The 22,814-nt window shown below is 36.4% G+C and overlaps 1 protein-coding gene across 2 annotated transcripts in view; it reads left to right on the top strand.

Moving 5' to 3' along the window:
• CUNH18orf63 (chromosome unknown C18orf63 homolog) overlaps positions 1–18,858 on the top strand; it is a 42,019-nt gene extending 23,161 nt beyond the window's left edge. Inside the window, exons 7-16 of one of the 2 annotated variants that reach the window (XM_089516939.1) lie at positions 2,723–2,764; positions 3,984–4,060; positions 6,995–7,104; positions 7,503–7,599; positions 7,697–7,773; positions 8,283–8,463; positions 11,884–12,918; positions 14,907–15,020; positions 15,851–15,916; positions 18,624–18,858. In XM_089516939.1, coding sequence (XP_089373065.1) covers positions 2,723–2,764; positions 3,984–4,060; positions 6,995–7,104; positions 7,503–7,599; positions 7,697–7,773; positions 8,283–8,463; positions 11,884–12,918; positions 14,907–15,020; positions 15,851–15,916; positions 18,624–18,632 — 1,808 coding nt within the window. In that variant the 3' untranslated portion in view covers positions 18,633–18,858. The remainder of the gene's footprint in view (positions 1–2,722; positions 2,765–3,983; positions 4,061–6,994; positions 7,105–7,502; positions 7,600–7,696; positions 7,774–8,282; positions 8,464–11,883; positions 12,919–14,906; positions 15,021–15,850; positions 15,917–18,623) is intronic. The other variant, XM_089516940.1, reaches the window with a different exon arrangement.
• The last annotated feature ends 3,956 nt before the right edge of the window (positions 18,859–22,814 follow it).

Below are 22,814 nucleotides of genomic sequence, written 5' to 3'. Positions count from 1 at the left end.
GGAGGGAAATTTCCCAAGAGGATTTAAAGGAATCCAGGAAAATTAAATTTGTCAGACCTCCAGAAGTTTTATGCAATTTTTGCCAATAGGTGAGTATACTAATCCACAGACTAGATTCTATTTTAATAGTCCCAGCCTCCCTTCTGAGAACAGCGTTCGGAACACAATGGACAACCTGAAAGATTCTCCTAAGGAACTTAGTTTGCACACGTTCAATTACATTTATGTTACTATATGGTCCCAATTGGGCTCCGTATAGCAATTGAGGGCGAACCTTGGCATTAAACAGTTTAATTGCGGCTGGAATGAACTGAGCACCTTTAGTGAAAAAAAATCTTAAAATAGCCGTTATAGTTCTTTGGGCATTACTAACGACAAGTTCTGAATGGGCTGTTCTCCTACCAGAGGTATGAAATACAATCCCGAGATATTTGAAAGTCTTAACCTGCTCTATATGTTGTCTATCAAGTCTCCATTGTCTCAATTTGGGGCGGTGAGCAAAGGTAAGAATCTTAGTCTTGGAGGAGTTAATTGTTAATTTCTCCTCTTTACAAAACAAAGCAAGAGAATTTAGGGCTCTTTTAAGTCCGATGGGAGATAATGAAAGGATAACGACATCATCCGCATAGAGCAATGAGTTTAAATGCTTATTAGCCAGTTTTGGAGGATGAAAAGAAAGATTGTTCAAGGCAGAAACAAGGGAATTAATATAAAAATTAAATAAAGTGGGGGCTAGGACGCATCCTTGCCTTACACCCATCTTGACAGGAATAGCCTTAGAAACATGACCTTGGAGACTGCATCTGACCTTAATGTTAGAATTCTCATGGATCTTAATAAGAAGCAAGAGGAGTCGTTTATCTATATTAGTGCACAATAGTTTCTCCCACAATCTAGATCTATTAACTGAATCAAAGGCGGACTTAAAATCTATAAATGCCGCATATAATGGTTGACCATAATGGAGGTATTTTTCAACAAGATATTGCAATATCATTGCATGGTCAATAGTGGATCGTCCAGGCCTAAAGCCTGCCTGTTCAGCCAACAAAATATCTTTGGACTCGAGCCAATCTATAAACTTATTTAAAAGGTGTTTTGTGTACAATTTACTCACCAAACTCAAGAGACTAATCGGTCGAAAATTAGAGGGATCGGATCTATTGCCTTTTTTATATATCGGGATTATGATGGCCAAGCCCCAGTCTTTTGGAATGGAAGCAGATCTATCAATGGCTGTAAATAATTTAGAGAGGACCGGAACCCACCAATCAAGATTATTTTTAAGTACTTCACCAGTTATAAAGTCTGCACCTGGGGCGCGAGCTGGTTTGAGTTGAGTGATAAGACTCTTTATCTCTGAGTGCGAAACTGGAGGCCAAAGGGGAAGAGAAGAAACTTCTATCATAAGATCAGCTGCTAATGAGTTTGGAGTATTTTCAACAGAATCATAGGCCTATTACAGACTGCCAAAATAAAGCTGCTTCGGGCCTCGTTGGAGGTATGCTATTTTAAATGATGCATGGGTCCTAAGAGTCCGGAAGTCGCGCCAAAGCCACACTACATTCCTAAGTACTGGAGTACAGCTTTGGTGCAGCTTCCGGATTCTTCTGATGCATGCATCATTTAAACAGCATACCTCCAAAGAGACCCGAAGCAGCTTTATTTTGGCAGTCTGTAACAGGCCCAAGTTAGCATCTGCTATTGTGAAAGAAGACCCTTGAAATCACAAAACATATCTTTAGATTTACGACACATTGTCGGGGGAATAACTGTAGGGGAAGGTGGTTGGCAATTGTATTTTGCGTACAGAGACACATCATCAGCACCAATTCTAGCATTGAAATCCCCTGCAACAATGAGGTTAGCTGTTGGAGCTTCAAACATCAAATCTTTAACAAAAGAATTAAGCTTGTTCCATACACTTTCTATCTTAGCACGGCCTTGAAGTGGGGGAATATAGATATTAATCAAATATAGTAAGTTGTTTTTAAACTTCAAAAGAACAGCTAGAGCATACTGCTCCAGTACAGAAACCTTAGTTATTTGAACCTTAAGTGCCAAAGATATCAGCACCCCTAAGCCACCACATAATCTCCCACTACCTTTGCCAGGAATGGCATTTAAACCCATGAATTTATAACCCTCTATAGATATATCTTCGGCATATTTATAAACATTTCTCACACAGGAAAAATTAGCATGCCAAGTGGAAAGGTCTCTTGTCCAAATTTCTCTCTGACATACTCATTTTATGAGTGTACTGTATATATTGTAGAGTCATGAGTGTCATATAAACTTGGCTTTGCCATCACTGTGATAATGTCTCATGTGCACTGTTTTCCTTTTCATTGCTAGAATGTATGGCAGACATGAAATACCCTTAACCAGAGATCACTCCCTTTGCCCTGCTACATGGCAGCAGTTACAAATTCTGAATTTCAAACTTTTAGGCATTCAGAAATATAAGTACACTTTTGCGGAGTGATATTTTGTGCGAGATCTTTCTAAAATTATGAAACAATAGGATTATGTTTGTATACATTTTGATTTTTAGTGGACTTCTAAGTATCACATGCTCTCCTTTCCCCTATACTACATAAGAAATATTTTTGATGCACATCTTTCAAAAGATCATCCTTTTCAAAAATGTTTTGTAAAGGCTTTGTAAAGGCCATAGTAAAAGGAAATTTTATAATGTGTACCAATTTCTTTTGCTAAGGGAAAGATTTTCTGTCACAACATGGAAAGCAAAATGCTGTTGGTGAGTATAATATTAATTAATGAAAATTTCTGTGGTTCTTTTCAATTTCAAATTATCGTGTTGATGTGCATGCATGCATCAGTGGTTGATAAATAGTGAAATTATGTATGCACCAACTCTAGTACAGAGGACATCACAAGCTGAACATCTAGGCTTGCCGTACTGAAATCTGATGAAGATCCTTTATCTTTAAGCCCTGGCTCCTCAGTCACTATTTAAGTAGATAACACATGCACACATACATCACTGCCAAATAGCAGAGATCTAATGAAGAAGACAGCAGACCCATGTTTTTCTCATTTCAGCCTGTACAGAGATATCTAATGGTCTAGCCAGCCTCTTAAATGAGACCAAACAAGCAGACTCCCATCTGTAACAATGTATATAGCAATATGCCTCACTGACTTTCAGAAAGTTTATATTTACAGGATGGGTGTGATAAAGACAACTATGTTTACACAATGGGCCCTCTACATTCACTGGGGTAAGGGTGCAGAACTCCCATAAAAATGGGGAAATGACAAATAAAAAAACACCTGAGAGAACAACTGTTTAGGAATCTCCTCCAGCGCAATTCTATGGTCAACATTTGCTGGAATCATGCTGGAGGACCTACAAATGTAAGTGTTTTCTCTAGGAACTTCTTGGTTCTCCAGCATAACTCTATGATCAACTTCTGGCAGAATTGTGCTGGAGGACCTAGAGATTCCTAGAGAGAACATATTAATCAAATCTGCAAATAAGCAAATCTACAAAAATCCACAAAAGTCAAATCTACAAATGTGGAAGGGTAACTGTACATTAAAGGCAGCGATGTCAACAGCACTATTTTGATGTGACCCTTAGATACTTTCTCTGATTCAAAAGTCAGAGGAAGAGTATACTGTATCACTTGAACCTCTCTGATATAATAGTTAGCAGGTCAACAACTGAGGTCTACAGCTGCAAGCAATGGGGCATTCCTTACACATGGATTCAATTTCCTAATTGCTCAAAATAGCTCCATGTAACTCTTTAGTTAGTGAAAATGCTAGGGCCACACAGGAAAAGAATTATTTGCAATAGGGATTATATTACACTCTTAGATTTGATAAATTGCCATAGCAAATAGTGTTTGTTGGATGTTTCATTTGAAATGAATTTTAATGAGTTTGTTTCGGTATATTGTACATGTAGTGAAAAGAGACAGATTTATTGGATATTGTGGATTTTATTTCAGTTATGGACATCAATGTATTTGACACTCAACTTTGCATTAGTGTTGCAGTTTGCACAATCCGGCTGCCTCCACCTAAGGTATAGTAGCAATTCAATGTTTTTCTCTAGGCTTTGTTGCAATTAAAGGCTGGTTCATACAGCTGGTATTGATTAATTCTAGAAGTATGGCCCTCTGCATGTACCAAACCTAAGATTCTTTTCACAATATGAAGGAGATCAACAGGTATTGGAAAATAAAGCATTATATTCATCCAAGAAAAATACTACTTTGTCCCAAACAATATGTACTTATAAATTTTGTTTGTGCAATCTAAACTGGGTTGGATAAATATTGTCAGAAGAGTTTATCTTCTTCTTTTTTTTCCTTTTTCAATACTAAAGCATTTGTACAAACATTCTGGATCCATACAGTAAATATCATTTAAAAGCTTGCATGACATGCCTGAAGTTTTAAAACAGTGGTTTTCATGGTGGGTTATGACCCATAGCATGAAATTATAGAAGTACGACCAACGTGTTCTTTGTTCATATTTTTTAAAAACATAGAAACAAAAGTGAATGATATGGCCATATGAATGCTTAATTTTTAGTTTTACAGTATATGTTTAAAATGTATATTTATTTTATTGTAATAAGAAATAGATTCTATATTTCTGGTTGGGTTACGGATCCATTTCAAGTCTGAAAAGCTTAAGGCTTGTGTAGAATGTAACAAATGTCTTAAATGTTAAGATGATTGTTTAATTTTAAACAATTATGCTCATATAACCATTGGCAAGCAAAGACGTTTTTATTTAAGCAAGCTTTAATGGCTAGGCAGGGAAAGTTCACATATATGTTTTATCTCTTTTTAACTTCTGTATGATTTTTAAACTGTATTATAGTGTTTTAATGATGTGCTTTTAGATTGTTTTAAAATCTTTTTTTGTAAATGTGTTTAATTTGTTGTTTTGGAAGTCTCCTTGGACCCTGTCCTGGAGAAAGGCAGCATATAAATAAAGTAAATATAATAAATAATAAATAAATGATGAAGTCCTTGAAATTGATTTGCTGTTGTTCCCTGCCTCGATCCATGGGGAGAAATGGGTAAGAAATAACAACAGCAACAATAATAATACTGAAATCATCACATGGACTTTATAGCATGCTTTTGTGATACTTTATTGAAGTTCTCCTATTTAAAGGTTGTGAAACTTTACTGTGCTCAGATTAGATCACATGTCAGCATGCCCCTCCATACCAACAGTCCCACTAGGCTCCTGTTTTCAAGGCAAAAGTGTGTGTGTGTGTGGGGGGGAGGAATTCAGCTTTCCTCCATTAAAAAAAATCATTTCATGGGAGTGAAATCATTAGGTCAGCTTATGAGGGTGTTTCCTTCTGTTGGGGAGCATGCAAAGGCTGACACCCAAAGTCACTACCTTTCTTTGCACACCATGTCCCTGTTCCTTTTCTTTCTCTCCAGCAACAGAGTTACAACATGGTAGAGGTGACCAGGCAGAAGGGAAAGAGGATTCAAGACCGAAGATTGAAATAGACTGGCGGAAGGGGAAGCTTGAAGCTGCCCCTTCTGAAAACAGATTGGGGCCATGGCAACCGCATGCCGCAGCCCCAATTCTGCTTGAAGAGCGACAAAGAACTGGTCTTTTTTCGGACGGCAAAAAGCTGGCTTTGCGGCTGTGCTGCAGCTGGAAGCTGGCTTCATGATGCTCCGGTGGTGTGTAGCGTGTAAATGCTATGCTGCCAGGACGTCATGAAACCGCTCCTGTGTAAATGGCCAGGCAGCTTCCAGGTGGCTCGGGAGCATGCAGCATATAAACACTGCAGTCTGAAACTGGCCAAAAGACGGCTTAACTTTCTGGTCTGTTCCAGCTCTGAGTCTCCTTCTCTAAGCCTGGAACTCTGGCCTGAATTCTATTGTTAATCCCAAGTAGAATAGGACCTCTGAATATTGAGACTTGAAGGGGCTATTCACACTACATTATTAACTAGTTTGCAAACTGGTTTAAAAGCGGATCATTCATACTTGCATCGGGTTTTCCCAAACCAAATTCAGAGGGCCCTGGTGAAAATCCCCCTTAACCTGGTTCTTTTTGAAACAGGGATTTCAGTGTGTCTTTTCAAAAGAATCGTTTTTTTAATAAACCGCAAATGGGAACTTGCTGTCAATTCAGTTCATAGCACAGGAAGGGAGGGGTTAATGTGCAGGGGATGGATCATGCCCACCCATTTGTTTTCTCCCTGCCAGACAAAGCCAGGGAGGGAGTTCTCCTGGGAAGATCCCATGAGAAGGTGTACTTTTTAAAATAAACAAATAAAATTTGACAGCTTATGCACATCTTTGCTATTGCATGGCCACAGTAGACAGCACCTTTAAATACTGGCATCATCGTTATGACAAGGGTGCACATGATTTGATTGACTTTTTTTAAAAAAAAAAAAAAACCTAGTGGTGGGGGTGGGGGTTGGGAGTCATTTTTCCCTCTTTCCTCAGAAATAAAACCACAACAGACTCAGCTCTGAAGTTGGTACAAACAAAGTTCTCACACACATTTTATTTATACCCCACATTTAAACCAGTGGGGGGTTCTTGGTTGAGAGAGTATGATTCTCCGCCGCAAGGCTAATTTATCCCAGGGTTTCTTGACAAGGTATCTTCAGAGAGGCTTGCCATCGCCATCCTCCAAGGCTGAGAGAGTTAAGTAAATGTAATTGATTCAATGCGTCCCTTGTATTTGGATCTATGAATAAGATTTAAGTCTCTGTCTTCAGCCTTGTTGGGGAAAAGGATCTGATCTCTCCTATGGTTCCTGGAATGCTGTCAAAGAACATTCCCCAAAACACTGTGTTAATTTTAAAATTAGTTCATGTTAAAGTACAGTGAATTCTACATATATGTTGGGTATCTATACTTATGGTGGGTCACTTATTTAAATGCATGATACTTCCTTACTTTGAATGTTAATACATATACATTTGAAATATCTTTACACTGATTTCCCCCCTCTTTTTTAGCTAGAAGATTTTGATATTCCAACAAACACCATAAAGAAATTTGACAGTGACGACAATGCAGTCATTCAAAGATGTTCTATTTTAAGTAACTGGTGTTATGTTTTACCAAGGTATTTTTTTAATGTTTTGACAAGATATGTTACTGATATGAAATAAATTTATTAATATTTATTGAAACTTCAAAGAAAAATTCTTCATGATCAAAGTAATATCAATGCTTAGTTTTATCTTTCTTAAAAAAATAAAAAACAGATAATTTTCAACAGCAGCATACAAATCCAATTTACGTTCATTTTTCATTTTGAAATTCCCCTCACACATGATTTTAATTTTTGCAGCTTTCCAAAAGAAAACAGTTGTTACAAATTAAATTATGTTATGGTGGTGACATAGCTCACTAGCATAGTACCATCTGTCACAAAAGTTCTACTAGAGAACTATGTTTTTAACCAGATTACAGAATATGGGATTACTGTTTTTCTAGTCTCCCTTTCTTATCTCTGTACAGCATGAAAATGGGTCAAATCATAAACATCGGTCATGTCATTCCATCTGAGTCTCCTTTTCAATCATACAGTGAATTGAAGTTGCATTGGAAAAATCTGGTAAAGGAATGTAGTTGCCTTTTGTTTCCATTATTCATCATATACTATGCAAGAAATTATTTACCTGTGTAAATTTATGTATATGTTTTGTCTTTAGTACGGTTATAGCCTGCCAGAGGATCCCCAGATGTATTGCAACATTTACTTCAAATTAATAGGGGAGCAACTCTTCACGTATCTTTTATATATTTTAATCTATGTACTAATGGTTTGCATACTGATGAGTTTGTGGCTCTTATTTAAGGCCTTGTCTCAGTCCATTTGTACCCTGGGTTAGTTTCAGCATAAGTCTTCAGAGATGCACAAATGGTCTCAAGTCTAAGTGGCCAATGTGGGAAATTAGTGGCCTGGTTGCTTTATAGCAGTCCCCACACTATCATTGGCAATCTCCATTATTACTAAATGAGAGTGCTCAATTCAGCAGATTGTACATTAGCACAAAAGATACAGATATGGACTTTATTTACGTTAGTTTGGAAATTCCTTATGAACATTCCCCAGTTGCCCCCCTACAAATAGAAACTAGACAAGAGCAGTCCTATGTAACTTCCATTAAAGTGGGCCCAGTGGCAGGAGTGATGTAGTTTGCATCCCCTCTACTTCACTTTCACATCGCTCATAAAAACATTACTTCTATTTATAAATTTTTCAAATAGTTATTTCAGTCCTTAACACCAATTCAGATATCCTATTAGCTGCATCAGGAGTCAACCAGTCCAGTTCTTCCCTAGAGTAGATTTGGAAGGTGTTTTAGATGCTTTTGCTACTGATGTGAAGACTATCATTCATACATGTGGGCTTTCTCTTAAGATGACAAATAAAGCACTATATGCCACAAATGAATTTACACGAGCATCTGTGCAGGTAAAAAAAAGCACATGCCTCTGACTGTTTCAGTTTATGTACATATAATTGACAGAACTATGGCAAAGATAATTAATAGAATCATAGAGTTGGAAGGGACCACAAGGACCATCCAGTCCAATCCCCTGCAATGCAAGAACTCATAATCATAGCATCCCTGACAGATGGCCATCCAACCTCTGTTTAAAGACCTCCATAGAAGGAGATTCCTCCACCACTCTCCAAGGGAGTGTGTTCCACTGTTGAACAGCTCTCAAAGATTATTGCCAATGGCCCTGAGATTACATTTGCCAGTACTTTTAATACCCTTGGATGTAGTTGCTTGCCTTGACTATTACTGTTATGGCATGGAAAAAAACCCTTTGCTAGGAAGGTTCTTTTTTTTTTTAATTATGTTTAGTTGATTTCTTAAATATATACAAAAAAAAAAAAGAAAAGGGAAAAAGAAAGAAAAAAACAACAACCATGAATATCTTTAGATATTATTAAAGTGAAGAAACAAAGGTAATTATTCCACAATAATAAAGTATCTACAATATTTTCCAGCTGAGTTTAACTACAACTTTGTCCTTTTTCCTTATTTTTCCCTTATTATCAATTGGCTATAATTGGAAGTTTTTCCCCCCCTGTTCTTTCCATTTAAATTCTGTTAGTCTCCTTTGTCCTTAACACCACCTCTCTATCACTTTCCCCCATTTCTTTTCATAATCGGTCAAGACGGATCTCTTCCGGCAGGCCTTTCCAGATTAACCATCCCGGCCCAGGTTCCCAGGTTCCCTGATTCCCTCATTCCTCCCGTGGCCCCATCTTAGTGATGGTTGAGGATCAACAGAGGGATATCAGGGTTTTTAGTTTTAATTGCTGTTTTTATGCTAGATATTGTGTTTTTAATATGTTATACTATTTAATACTGTCTTAAGGGGGGGAGGGATAAAGGGTTTTTAATTGTCATATTTTATATTTTACTGTTGTTAACCGCCCGGATTGGTTTGCCAGAGGGCAGTATACAAATAAATATTATTATTATTATTATTATTATTATTATTATTATTAATCTTGCTTTGTTTCCCCTGCAATATACATCAACATTTTGTCCATCTCCTTAAATTCCAATACTTTTAATTTCCATTCTATTAGTTCTGGAGTCCTTTTTTGTTTCCAATATCTGGCATAAACCATGCGTGCAGCCGTTATTAGATACAATATCATACTGGTTTGTGTTTTATCTAGTTTTTTCTGCGGTATATTTATCATATTAAGTAAGAATATTTCTGGAGATAATGGTATTTTTATTTCCATTATTTCTTGTATTTCTTTATGTATTTGCTTCCAAAAGTTTTTTATTTCTTCACACTGCCACCATACATGATATATTGTTCCCCACTTCTCTCTGCACTTCCAACATTGTCCGTCTATATTTTTTTCATTTTTGCCAGTCTAGAGGGAGTCAGGTACCATCTGTATATAATTTTATAATAATTTTCTTTCAAAGTATTTCCTTTTGTAAATTTTTGAGTATTCTTCCAAGATCTTTCCCATATTTCTAAAGGAATTGTTTTCCCTATGTTTTTCATCCAGTTTACCATAGAAACCTTAATCGTTTCTTCTTCCTGATCTAATTCTAGCAACATTTTATAGATTTTTCTAATTATACCTTTTTCCTTGCCCATTATGATTTTGTCAAATTCTGTTTTCTCCATTTCTATACCCTTCTCTTTTATATCTTTCTTTATTTCTGTTTTTAGTTGTTCATATTTTAACCAATTAAACTTTTTCCCTTCTCTTTCTAGATCTTCCTTATTTTTTATTTCTATCTTTCCATTTATATTTACCACACAATCTTCATGTTTTATCCATTTATGATTCCCATGGTATTCTCCTTTATGAAAGGCCTCTTGTGGCGAGGACCATTTTGGGAATTTAGTATAAAGGAAATTCTTATATTTTTTCCAGATTTTAAGTATTCCCTGCTAGGAAGGTTCTTATAGGACGAATGTAGTATATATGACACCAGATAAATTACTATTGACTTCATGTGGAAGTAAACACATGACATGTAGTCCACATAATTTTTTGCTGTGTGTGATGGTTTTTCTCACTGCTGCCCTGATATCTGCAAATGCCTGTTGAAAATGATTCCAGATGGTCTAGCTAATTAGGAGATCTGATCACAACAACTAGTTTGATGTTTAGTTGTCTTTGGAAAACAATGCTTGTAATATAGCAAGGCATAAGAATGACATCTTTGACTGAAGAGTCAAGACACTTCATTGTTCTGTTCACGTGGGTTTGAATCAGTAATGTTCACTGATGCTGAGAATGTACTTGCAGAAATGAGATCAACCAGCTACAACCTTGAGCTCAGTAAATTTTTACTAGTAATGACCAATAGCAACATCCTGCACAACTATTCTCTGGTACTTTCTGTTGGAGTGTAGGGTGCTCAGTAGCCTTAACATTTATTGTATCATATCTGCCATAGATATGTGTTCCCCTACTGGTCATAGAGCATCACCAATCTTGCTTTAAATTTTCCTGTGATTTCTTGGTGAAAGAGGTCTCTTGTTCTTCATAGTTTTTTGTGGGTTATTCGGGCTATGTGGCCATGTTCTAGAAGAGTTTCTTCCTGACGTTTCGCCAGCATCTGTGGTTGGCATCTTCTCTCCTCTGAAGATGCCAGCCATAGATGCTGGCGAAGCGTCAGGAAGAAAATTTTCTAGAACATGGCCACATAGCCCGAAAAACCCACAAAAAACCATGGATGCTGGCCATGAAAGCCTTCGACTTCACATTGGAAATCTCTTGTTCTTCTTTTTTTGTTGGTATTTTGTATTTCTCTGCATTGACTATTATAATAGTTCTCCTTGTCCCTGCACACAAATCTCTGAACAGTTGCACACAGAGTTCTGACTCTATTTCTGTCACCTTTTACTTTTGCTTCTAGTCTATCCTTAAGTTCTTGAAGAGTTTTTTCTATCATTAATTGAGGCTTATCTTTGTTTTGTTTTCCCATGACCTTGCCCCTGGCTCCATTCCAGGGTTCTTCTGGGTACCTGTTGGGCTTAATAGTACAAATCTATTTTTTTACATTATCTTTCCATTCTCTGGGGATGTTCATGTTCATCATTGTATTTTGGAATGATGGTTGGTTTAGGAATAGTGATAATCCACTATTGTAAGAATTTAGTCTTCCATTGTCAATTTGGGATGGTGTGCTTTCTAGTTTTAGTTTCATCTCTGCATTCTACTTCATTATGCCATGGTTTTGTCTGACTTTCATGATAAGGTCACATTTTCTGTGATAATAAATTACTTTTTTATAGTTACGGAATATATTTTAAAATAATTTTAAAAATGAATTGTGTACCCAACCAATTATATAGTGTAACTGAAATTATTGCTTGGTATCTTGTATTTTAGAAAGCAAGCTCTAAACCAGCTAATCTGACTGGAAACAGAAATTGCAAGGTTACTTTGACTCAAGACATTCCCCAAAAAGGTTTGTTCAGTCCATCAGCCTGTACTATAAAAAGCAGCCACAAGATGGAGCTTGAAGCCAAGCAGCCAAATGCAGGTATTTTCTCTAATCTTAATTTACTAAAAAAAGATGCAAACCCTGGGGCAATGGAAAGGGAAGTTTATAGCAAGGAACAATTGAAAACTTCAAAAGGATCTGCACTGATGCTGAACTCAAAAGAATCTTTTAAACTCTCAAACAATTCTACAAGAAAAAATTCCACCAGAATCATACCTATTTTCAAAGCAAAGCTGTTGCAGATGGATAGGCATACTACAAAAGGCACCAATGGAAAGAAAAAGCAGAATATTTCACAATATTCACCAAAAGTAATGAAAGCGAACATGGCTGCTAAATTACCTGTATTCCAGCCGAGTCCAGTCCAGCTTGACAAATCACTACATGATGCTTCATTAAGTAATATTACAAACAGAAGTATTGTTCAGATCCAGATTGGAAAAAATAATGTAAAACCTACTAAACTGACCTCAAAAGAGAAAAATCAGAATGGAGGATACCTGTCAAATGGTGCTTTAACTAATACAGACATTTTGGGTAGTAATTCAAGTAAAATCAAACCCAGAAGATTAAATTTATCTTTGACATCTGCTAGTGATCAGTCAACACACCATGCATCAGCTTCCCATCAGCATTTGAATAAACCTGCAAATCTCAGCATAAACCATACTGCCCTGATCACTGGCTCCAAAAAACTCCGTCTCTGCATATCTCACTCAGATGTGGATGAAAATAATTCCACAATATTTCAGAATCAAATACAAAGTTCAGCTGAAGAAGCAAAAATGAATGTGTACAGATTAAGCAGTTCAGTGCGCAAGAGGGCACAAAAAGGTGGAGAACAAAAAGAATCAGTAAGACCATTAAATCAAGATACCACCAAGACATCCAGTCATCATTTGCAATTCAACTATAAACAGGTATAATAAACAATAGAGGTATTTAGGACAGATCTTTACAAAAGTTTCTCATGTTGATTCAGGCAAAAGGTTAGAAATCATGAGAAAGCATTTTGTTGTGTGAGTTTCCAAGCCTATTTCATAAGTACTAATTGTGCCATTCCAATTGTGCCACCCCCAACTGCCACTGGGGATTAGTTTAGACTGTGGCTGGCTGCTTTGTGGTCTATAGGAATCAAATGTGTTTAACTAATGCAGCTGAGCCCCATCCCCCAGAGAATGGTCTGAATACACATGCTGATATTTGCTGTTAACTGTCATCAAGTCAATTTTGACTATGAATGAGACACTTTAAAATCACCCTATCATCAACAGCCCTACTCAAGTCTTGCAGACTCTGGCTGTAACTTCCTTGCGTCTATTTATCCATAACACAGTCTTCCTCTTTTCCTACTGACTTCAAATGTACTAAACATTATTGTTTTTTCACGTGAGTCTTGTCTTGTGACCAAAGTATGGCAGTCAGTTTAGTTGTCTTGGCTTCTAGGGAGAACTCAGGCTTGTCTTGTTCTGAGACCCATTTATTTGTGTTTTTAGCAGTCCAGAATATCTGTAGAACTCTTTTCTGGTACCACATTTCAAATTAGTTGATTTTCTATTAATCAGTTTTTTCACTGCCTATCTTTCACAACCATACATAGAAATTGGAAATACAATGACATAGACGACCCTAAATTCTTCTAGTTCCCAGTCAATTACGCTTAAAAGTGCAAATCTATTTTTTTTACATTATCTTTAACATTATCTTTTTTTTTTTACATTATCTTTAAATTCTACAGGTCTGTTCTTCAGTTTTTATTTTGGCACAATGGTTGGTTTAAGGTTCTTCTTTAGCTTTACTCAAATTTTTGATAGCAGCATTTCATGGTGTGTGCCACAATATGTTCCTGGTCCTGTTTTTGCAGACAGAATGGAATTTTCCATATTCTTCTTCCATTTATTTAGTCTATTTGACTTCTATATTGGCCATCAGTGATATCCATGTATATAATCACCTCTTTGACTGATTAAAAATGTGTTTGTGATAAACTGTTGGCTTGACAAAATTCAATTGCTCTTCTGCTTCATATCTGGAAATTTTCATACAACAGTTGATTCTGCTCTGTTTCCTACTTTTGCATTGCAGTTGCCTGTGATTAACAATAAGTCCTTTTTTGGTGTTTGATCAATTTACTCCAGCACAGAATCTTTCTATTTCTTCTTCTGCCTCTGTAGCTAGAGCATAAAACTAGATTACGGTTATATTTCAGAGGCTTTTTTCTTCAGCCAAAAAAAGTTTATGGAAGTGGGATTGGCAGACCCTGGCATTCCCAAAGACTGCCCAGAGTTTCCAGTGAACTGTAGCATTCCCACTCCTTATCTAAAACCTATACTGTTGTACTGCATTTTTTTCATTGTCCCCCAGTTGGTTCCAGGAGCCAAGCAAAGGTAAGATAGGAATATCTTCTGATTAATGACAAATGAAAAAGTATTATTATAACCAACTTCTGCTAGCTTAGAAGTATGAGAATTGAATGATGTGAGCAGTTGAAGGATGGCATCTCAAATAGCTCCCATGTGTTTTGGCTTTTTCTGATGGTCCAGAATATTCCGTATCATACCAAAACCAGTACCTTTAGCAACTGAGCTATCTGTTAAATCAGAGGACTAGTCCTAGAGAAACTTTTATTAAAAGTGGTCCAATAGGAGGAGATATCACCTTAACTATTTTGGATTCAATCTCTCCTGTTCTGTATACATCCAGATTCTTTATTGAGGTGTAGTGCTTTATTATTTAGGGATAGACTTACAACAGCTTTTCTAATGTTTATAATGCAAATAGGTAACTTATAGAGGCAAGTGTAAATCGTTCCTCTCCAAGTACAAGAAAGTTAAAATTCTATAGTTCAATTATCATGCTATTTATTATAAATGAATGTCAGAATAACCTTTTAAATTTTTATTTTAAGATACTAATGTCAAATGAGTCTCTCCATTGTGAAGATATGAATTCATGCCAGATTTACTCAAAGTCAGAAAGGTGCTTGATATCTCTACCAAATAAAAGTGGCAAAAGACACCAGGTAAAGGTTGTATATAAGACATTTGAATGAGTATGTGACAGTAAAATTCTGCATAGTAGAAAATAAAATAAAACTCATTAAGAACAGAAGTTAATCTAAAAATTGAGTATTTATTCATTGAATATTATACTTCCATTCTTTTCCCCATATTCTTTTCCCTTTGAAATTTTAATTTTGACTGAAATATTTGGTTGGCTCAAGTCCTTCAGTTTTGTGGTCTCAAATATTAATAGTAGTAGTAGTAGTAGTAGTAGTAGGACATGGTGGTTCAGCTGTTAAGATGCTGACTCTGACAACTGCAAGATAAGCAGGTCAGCAGTTTGAGGCCCAAATGCCACGTGACAAAGTGAGCTCCTGTCACTAGTCCCAGCTTCTGCCAACCTAGCAATTTGAAAGCATGTAAAAGTGCAAATAGATAAACAGGTACCTCTTTAGTGGGAAGGTAACAGTGTTCTGTGCAGTCATGCTGGCCAAATGATCACAGAGTCTACTTTGACAACTCTGGCTCTTTGGCTTAGTAACAAAGGTGAGCACTGCCTGCTACAGTCGGACATGACTTGACAAACTTGTCAAAGGGGAAACTTTTATCTTTACCCTTTAGTACTACTAGTACTATCACTACTATATTTAGAAGGACATTTCAAATATTTGGATGATGAATTTTTGATACTTTATATAACATAGTGCCTCAACATTATAACATAAAAATATGTAATAGATTTGTATAACATTTGGTAACATAGCTGTTGGCTCAGTGCTACACAGCACAAAGTGGTTTGATTTTCTTAAATGTAAATGCAATTTGCTTTAATGCTTTAACATGCTGGCAGGAAGACAGCATAAGTTATTCAAAGTCCAAGAAACTAAGAAGCAGTAAACCACCAAACTCAAAAAAGGTATGTGAACACTAGAAAGTGTTTTTCCCTCCCAGTTAGTATGAGAATAATTTAAATTCAGACATTGTATCTCATCTACAGTAGGCCCTTGATATCTGCTGTGGTTTGGTTCCAGGCACCCCAGTGGATACCAGTATCTGTGGATGCTCAAGTCCCATTAAATGCAATGGCATAGTGAAATGATGTCCCTTATATGAAATGGCAAAAATAAAGTTTGCTTTGGGAATTTACATTTTTATATATATTTTCAAGCTATGGATGGATGCTTGAATGCATGCATTAAAAATCCATAGATACTGAGGGTCGACTGTATGTCCATTTTGAAAGCCAAGACTTCTATTTCTTTGTTATAAAGCTACAAAGCACCTTAACTTGGAAAAAGATGAAATTTAAAATTTTCATTCCCAATGTTCAGACCATGGTTTGATACTGTCTTGTGGCTTATAAGGAAACATGCCAGTTTTAGACTTGACAAGTTGACAAGTATTCAAAACTATAAACCATTGTTTGTTTTTCCATGAAAACTGGTCCTTGGTTATTCTCTGTCAATAAAAAAGGAACCTTACAAGAATGGGTTATCCTCTAGTGCCAGTCAGGCAAGGCAAGAGATCTGTTGTTACCTGCCTCAATCCCCCAAAGGGAAGAGGCGGGATATAAATAAATACTTTATTATTATTATTATTATTATTATTATTAAGTGATCTAAATTAAAGTTTTTTTTTAATTGAACCTCCAGGTCTGCCCCCCACCCCCAGTTCTTTAGCCACCCCTTCACCCAGATCACACCTAGGCTCCTCTGCTGTTTCTTGGAGTCTTAAATTTTATATTCTCTTTCATGTTTTCTTTCTTTCTGCCTTACTTTGGTTTCTACCTTAGAAAAAAGAAACCATCAGTTCTTTCTCCCTTTCTCTTAAAATGTGTGTTTCATTCTCTTAGCTTGCATTAAATTGCGATCCCTTAAATTGTGTTTTTCTTTACCCCTCCTTTTGTTGCTTGTAAGATATGGGGAAGGTTTCTGGGACATTGGGAAAAGTCAGTATCCTCTTTTGTAGTTCCAAATCAATGACTAAGCACTTCTGTGATTATAACGACTTCAGTGGCCATGTCTGTCCATGCTTCTTCCACAGTCTCCTTCATTTCTAGAGCTGCTATGCTCTGGATTCAGGATCTGTTCAACAAACTTAATCTAGATGCAAAACTCTTGCCTTTCTCCACAAAATAAGACTGAAAATGGCTCACAACAAGATTGGGAACAACAATAATTCAAATTCATTTATCAAAACACAAAGATTAAAGCAACTTTTAACATTTTAAAACACACAAATAAAGACAAAAAAGGATCTATGCATTAAACATTCCTTCCTCACCAACCAGTCAGTCAGCAAAACACTTCCAGAATAAAAAGGTCTTTGCTTGCTAGCAATAGGACAGCAGGGTAGGGCTAGAGAGTTCCAGAGCCTAAGAATAGCCATTAAAAAGCCTTCTCTCTTGTTCCCACCAAAAATGGCTCAGAGAGCCGTGAGTCCAAGAGGAGGGGTTCTCTGAGATCTCAAGATTCAGGTAGGCTCATATAGGAAAATATGGCCCTTCAGATGTCATGGACCAAAGTTACCAGCACTTTGAATGAACTTGGAATAAGTCAGGTAGCTAGTAAAACCATTGTAACAAGGGGATTGCATGCTACCAGTAACTGGTCCTAATCAACAGTCTGGCTTCAGTATTCAGGACCAGTTGAAGTATCCAAAACACTTCTCAAAGGCAGCTGCATATAAAGCACAGTATAATAATCCAAACAGGACTAAATAAGACATGCATTGCTATGGTCAGATCAGATACTTGCAGCAATGAATGTAATTCTGCATTAGCTGTAAATGAGATGTGCAGAGGCACTCCTAGAAATCATCAAAACCTAGGCATTCAGGTTCAGGGCTGAATCCACGAGTACACCCAAACTGAGTTTTCATGAGCAGAGTAATCTTATACATCATAGTTTGAGTCTCAAATCTGTGATCTGTCTCTAGACTATCTGAGTGCATATCTTTTGAAGATGAATTAAGTTTCATTGTGTTCTCCCTCATCCAGTCCAGTACTAACACCTTGACTTTTAGACTAGAACAGCTTTTTTTAGATTGAGAAAAAAGGGAAATGTTGGTACTCATTAGCATACTGATTTAAAAGTGAGATTATTATTATTATTATTATTATTATTATTATTATTATTATTAACTTTATTTATAAAGCGCCGTAAATCTACACGGCGTTGTACAAAACCAAGTAAAATCAAGGATATAAAAGCCTGCCAATGGCGTACAATCTAAAAGTTAAGAGTTGCAACAACAAATACTTCTAATATGTATGTTTATATAGATTTCATAGAGCAGTAAATCATGTTTGACATAAGGTGGCAATAGGACAAAGGAAGTATTTGTATACTTATAAGAAACAAAGCTTGTCTCAAATACTTTTCAGTCCTTTAAAAATTGTCTGTCTCAGACAAGACACACAAGAATAAGACAGCTCTACTTTTTTTCTGACTCATAACCTTCAGTCTAATGAGTACTGTTATCATCGGTTTGTCTCTCTTCTATGACAGAATCTCTCTTTCTTTTGTATTTGAAAGCTGTACTTTTTGTATTTGTATTATATATTGTAAAGTATTTTCTGCTTATGTGAGAATTTGTTTTGAAATAATCTTTTGTTATTGTAGGAGCTGTAGAAAACACAGAAGAACATTTTGGCATCTGCCCCAGAGCAGTAGTTGTTATTTTGCTTGTTTTAATCTGCTTCTAAAGATACACTTTTCTATAAATGATAAACATTGTCATTGTACCTTTATGCCATTGCAAAATTGCAAAAGACTAGGACAAAACATGTATTAGGCTTCTTTTCCACCATTGAGAGCAAATACACATTTCTGTGGTATAAATCAAAATGTTATTTTACTTAGAAGATTTTGAATAATTTATCTATTTTGTTTAACCTTTCATTTAATAAAGTTTGTTTGCTCCAGCAAATGCCTTTCTTTTTGCGTGTGACTAATTTTTATCAATACATGAAGTGATAAATGAAAAGTGCATTTTCCGTTCTCCCGTTTGTGAAGTGTAATGGACCTGTCATTTGGTATTAATAGAAACTCCTGTTAATACCAAATGGTGGGTCCATTACAGCTCATGGATGGGAGAAGAACGGAATAAGTGTGGGGTGTGATAATCTTTCCCCGATCGCGCAAATGAAATGGGGTAAGGAAGGGAGCAATACACTTTACTCCCATCCATATCCTCTGAGTAATAATCCCCATAGACAGTGTCCACAATCAGCCAATTTAGCATACTAACTCACAGTATCTGTTTTCTAGATGGAGGCAATTGCTGATTAATTCACAGAACAGAAGTAAAGAGCAGGTTCAGAAATAGGTAATACTGTATCACTGTGGAGATTTTTTTCCTGAGCTGGACAAAATGGATGTTATCGCAAACCACCATGCCCAGGTAGGAGGCATTGCAAACCCAATCTGGACTTCTCTCAGACTTCTCAAAAAATGGGGAAGTCCCACTTTTTGCAAAGTCTCGATCGGGTACACGATGCCTCTGAGCTGGGCATGGAGGTGTGCAATAACATCCATTTTTAAGCAGTTTACGCCAGCTCAGGAGGAAAATGTGTGCGATAATCTCATATGTTATGTGTATAGTGTGGTCATTCTTTTGCTTACTGTGACACTGAATAGTATGTCTAGTACAGACTGATATTTGAGATATGCCAAACACTCTGATGTATTAATCTTACTAATGTAAAGTCTAACTTATGCTAATTGGTTCAACAAGTTGTCCTTTTGACAGATGACCTAATGAAAATGTGATTGATTGTAATATTTTAAAGCAATAATTGAACAAATCAAAATTCATATAACAATCTCATATGAAAGTTACTGTATGTATTAAGTAAGGAAAAACATCTGTCAAAGATTTGCAGAACAACCTTATGAAAGCTTGCTGCAAAGAAAGTTAAAAGGGACTCTGTTTCAGGGAAGTAGGTACAAGATTGCAGCTCTACAACTGCACATAAAATCAGTGCATCTAGCAGAAATCTGAATTAGGGTTTTCCTCCTTGTTAGTTTTACCTTATAACATTAGCTTTCTCCTAAAGGTAGGATGTAACATGAGTTTTAATATGTGACATCATCTCCCCTACCTGGAGGGTTCAGAGCTTGGAACATTTGATGTAAAAATTAATTTGATAATGTTGAATGCTTGAAAATGAGAAAGTCATTTATCACCAGAGAGCCAGTATGGTGTAGTGGACTACAGCTCTGGAAACTGGGGTCCAAAACATGTTGCAGAAATAATCCAGTTTGAGACAACTTTAACTGCCCTGGTTAGGGAATTCTGGGAACTGTAGTTTTGTGAGACCAACACTAATGAGTACAATCATTGAACTGATTTGATTATCATTATTAAGACCCTTGGCTTTCAGGGCAGACCAAGGGATTTACAAAGTTGTTATTATTGACCCTAGGGGCACATTTTATTATTGGGACTTATTCAAGAGTGCTCTTTTTGTCATGTTATAGTTATATATAACATGTAGTTACATATAGTTATAGGAAACCTAGTGAGTTGGCCCTATTGTGATAAAAAAAATCCAACAAGTCGATAACTTAGCATGTTAATCAACTAGTTATTTGTAAATTCTGGGAAGGTTATTCTGAGATGTGCGTGTGAACACAGACACACACAAAAGAGACAAATCCACCATGCTGGAAGTAATACGTGCCAACTACAAACAGTTTCTCCTGAGACTGTCAGGTCTCGCTTGATTTCTTCCTTTCTGTACTATTATTTAAAAGAAAATTAGACTGTGCATGGAAGTTTCCTCAAAACAATTGGTACAGATGTCAAAATCGTTTTGGATGTAATTTCTTACCATGGTGCATTTTCTTTTCTGATCACATTTGCCTTTTAGAAAATCTTTAAATCTGACCAAGTTCTCAAACCCAGCACTTCCAAAGGCAGGGCCAGGTTGGTCATGTTGGATAGTGTGCAGTAAATGGAACACAGGATCTTGCAACACTTTAAAATCTATTGAATTTACTGTGTCATAAGATACTGTGGACCAAAATCCATTTCATTGGATGTTCTGTATTGTCTTTTCTTGTAGTGTATATTATAAATTCTATGAGATTCCCCCCCCTTTTTTTTTTAATAAAATAGAAGTGCCAGTCATAAAACGTCTGTGTGGGTGTTTATGAAGTGTAATGCTAAATTGGCAGCAATACTGTAAACATAGTACTGACATGGGAAAATTGAGAGATCAGAGGAAATGCAAAGTGGTGTTGGTTCTTGGGATCCTCATTTCTTTATCATGCAAAGTCACTCACAAGTATTTTTAAGCACAAGGGATGGTACAATAGTGCCTCTCCAGTACTGGCCCAGTGCCAGTAGACTTATCTCTGCTTACAAATAAACCATTGTCTGAAATGATTTCGTTCCTTTGTAGCAATGCAATCAATTATTTTCAACAGCTTAGAGAGCTGCCTTATATTTCATTGTCTTCTTAACCGAATAAAAGGTTACGTACTAACATTTCATGTATTTCATTATTTTTATTAAGACAAAGCTTTGTTACTTCAGAACAAATGTTATATAGCCTTTACTTGACTCAATAAGATTTCTTATTCTAGTCTGAGCATTAACCTTGAACAATTTTATTTTTATTCCATCCACATTGCATTCAAAGGATACACACGCTGCCACACACAGAGAGATGACAGCACATACTGAATATTTAAATTAAAGATGGTTTCTGAAATATGCAGAGCATGTACAAAGGGTGAAAGAGAGGGTTCATACTGGCTAGAAACTTTTGAGTCAGTCTTTGTTGCCAAATTGCAACTTGCTGATGTATGATCTATAATTTCCATTTTGTATCTTCAGTCCCCATGTCATAATATATCACACACAAAAATGCATTTCCATTCATTAGAAAAGGCTGCCAAAGTCTAATTGGCTTTAATTGTGCTTCAGCAATTAAGAACTGACTATTCTACTAATTAAACAATTGCCTTTTGTTTTAAAAGGATAGCAACCCTGTCTTGCAAGTTTTCACTGCAATTAGCATTATGAAGTCTGAAGAGAAAAGCAAAATGTTGTAAATGTAACAGGAAAGCACTTCAACAGTTTTAATGAAACTTTACGCTCTGTTTTAAAACTTTTGTGTAAATAGCTCCACTGAATTAAATGACAGTATTAATGCGAGATAAGATATGGATAGCCCTAACCCTTTCAGACAGCTGTCTAGGGTAGATTATGATGGGGTGCCAAAGGCCCTCTTCTGTGAGAAAGAAAATAACCCCGGCAACTTCCATCTTCTTTATTCTTCATGTTTATAATCAGGTCATCAGATATGCTGCTAGCTTATTTTGTTTCCCAATACTTTAAGGCTGCAATGTTTAAAGAAGATGTTTGTGATATTGGAATGTTGATCTAAGACAGTGTTGGTGAACCGTTTGCAGACCGAATGCCCAAAGTGCAACCCAAACCCCACTTATTTATTACAAAGTGCCACGTCCCTCTGGCTTTCTAGTAATGAACTCTGGCAAACTCTGTGCTAAGACGACAGCATGCGTGCCCACAGAGAAGGCTCTGAGTGCCACCTCTGGCATGCGTGCCATAGGTTCCCCACCACTGATCTAAGAAATATGGGCAAATAAATTGTGATGAATTTGAATCTAAAATTATGGTCAAATATATGGATTCCTAATCCCTTTCCCTCTTTTTCACAATATCAAACTGGTGGCTTTTGAGATGTTTGCCAGATTGTGTTGTCCCCTTCCTCTTATGTTGTTCCTGTTGTTGTGGGCCTTCAAGTAGTTTCTAATTAATGTTCTGCTAAGGCCATGGGG

The sequence above is a fragment of the Sceloporus occidentalis genome, unplaced genomic scaffold, assembly GCF_023333645.1.
Source record: "Sceloporus occidentalis isolate IW3139 unplaced genomic scaffold, rSceOcc1.0.p SCAF_3, whole genome shotgun sequence".
NCBI classification, from domain to species: Eukaryota; Metazoa; Chordata; class Lepidosauria; order Squamata; family Phrynosomatidae; genus Sceloporus; species Sceloporus occidentalis.
Note: the sequence above shows the minus strand (reverse complement) of the source record. Positions and strands in the feature narration are given on the sequence as shown.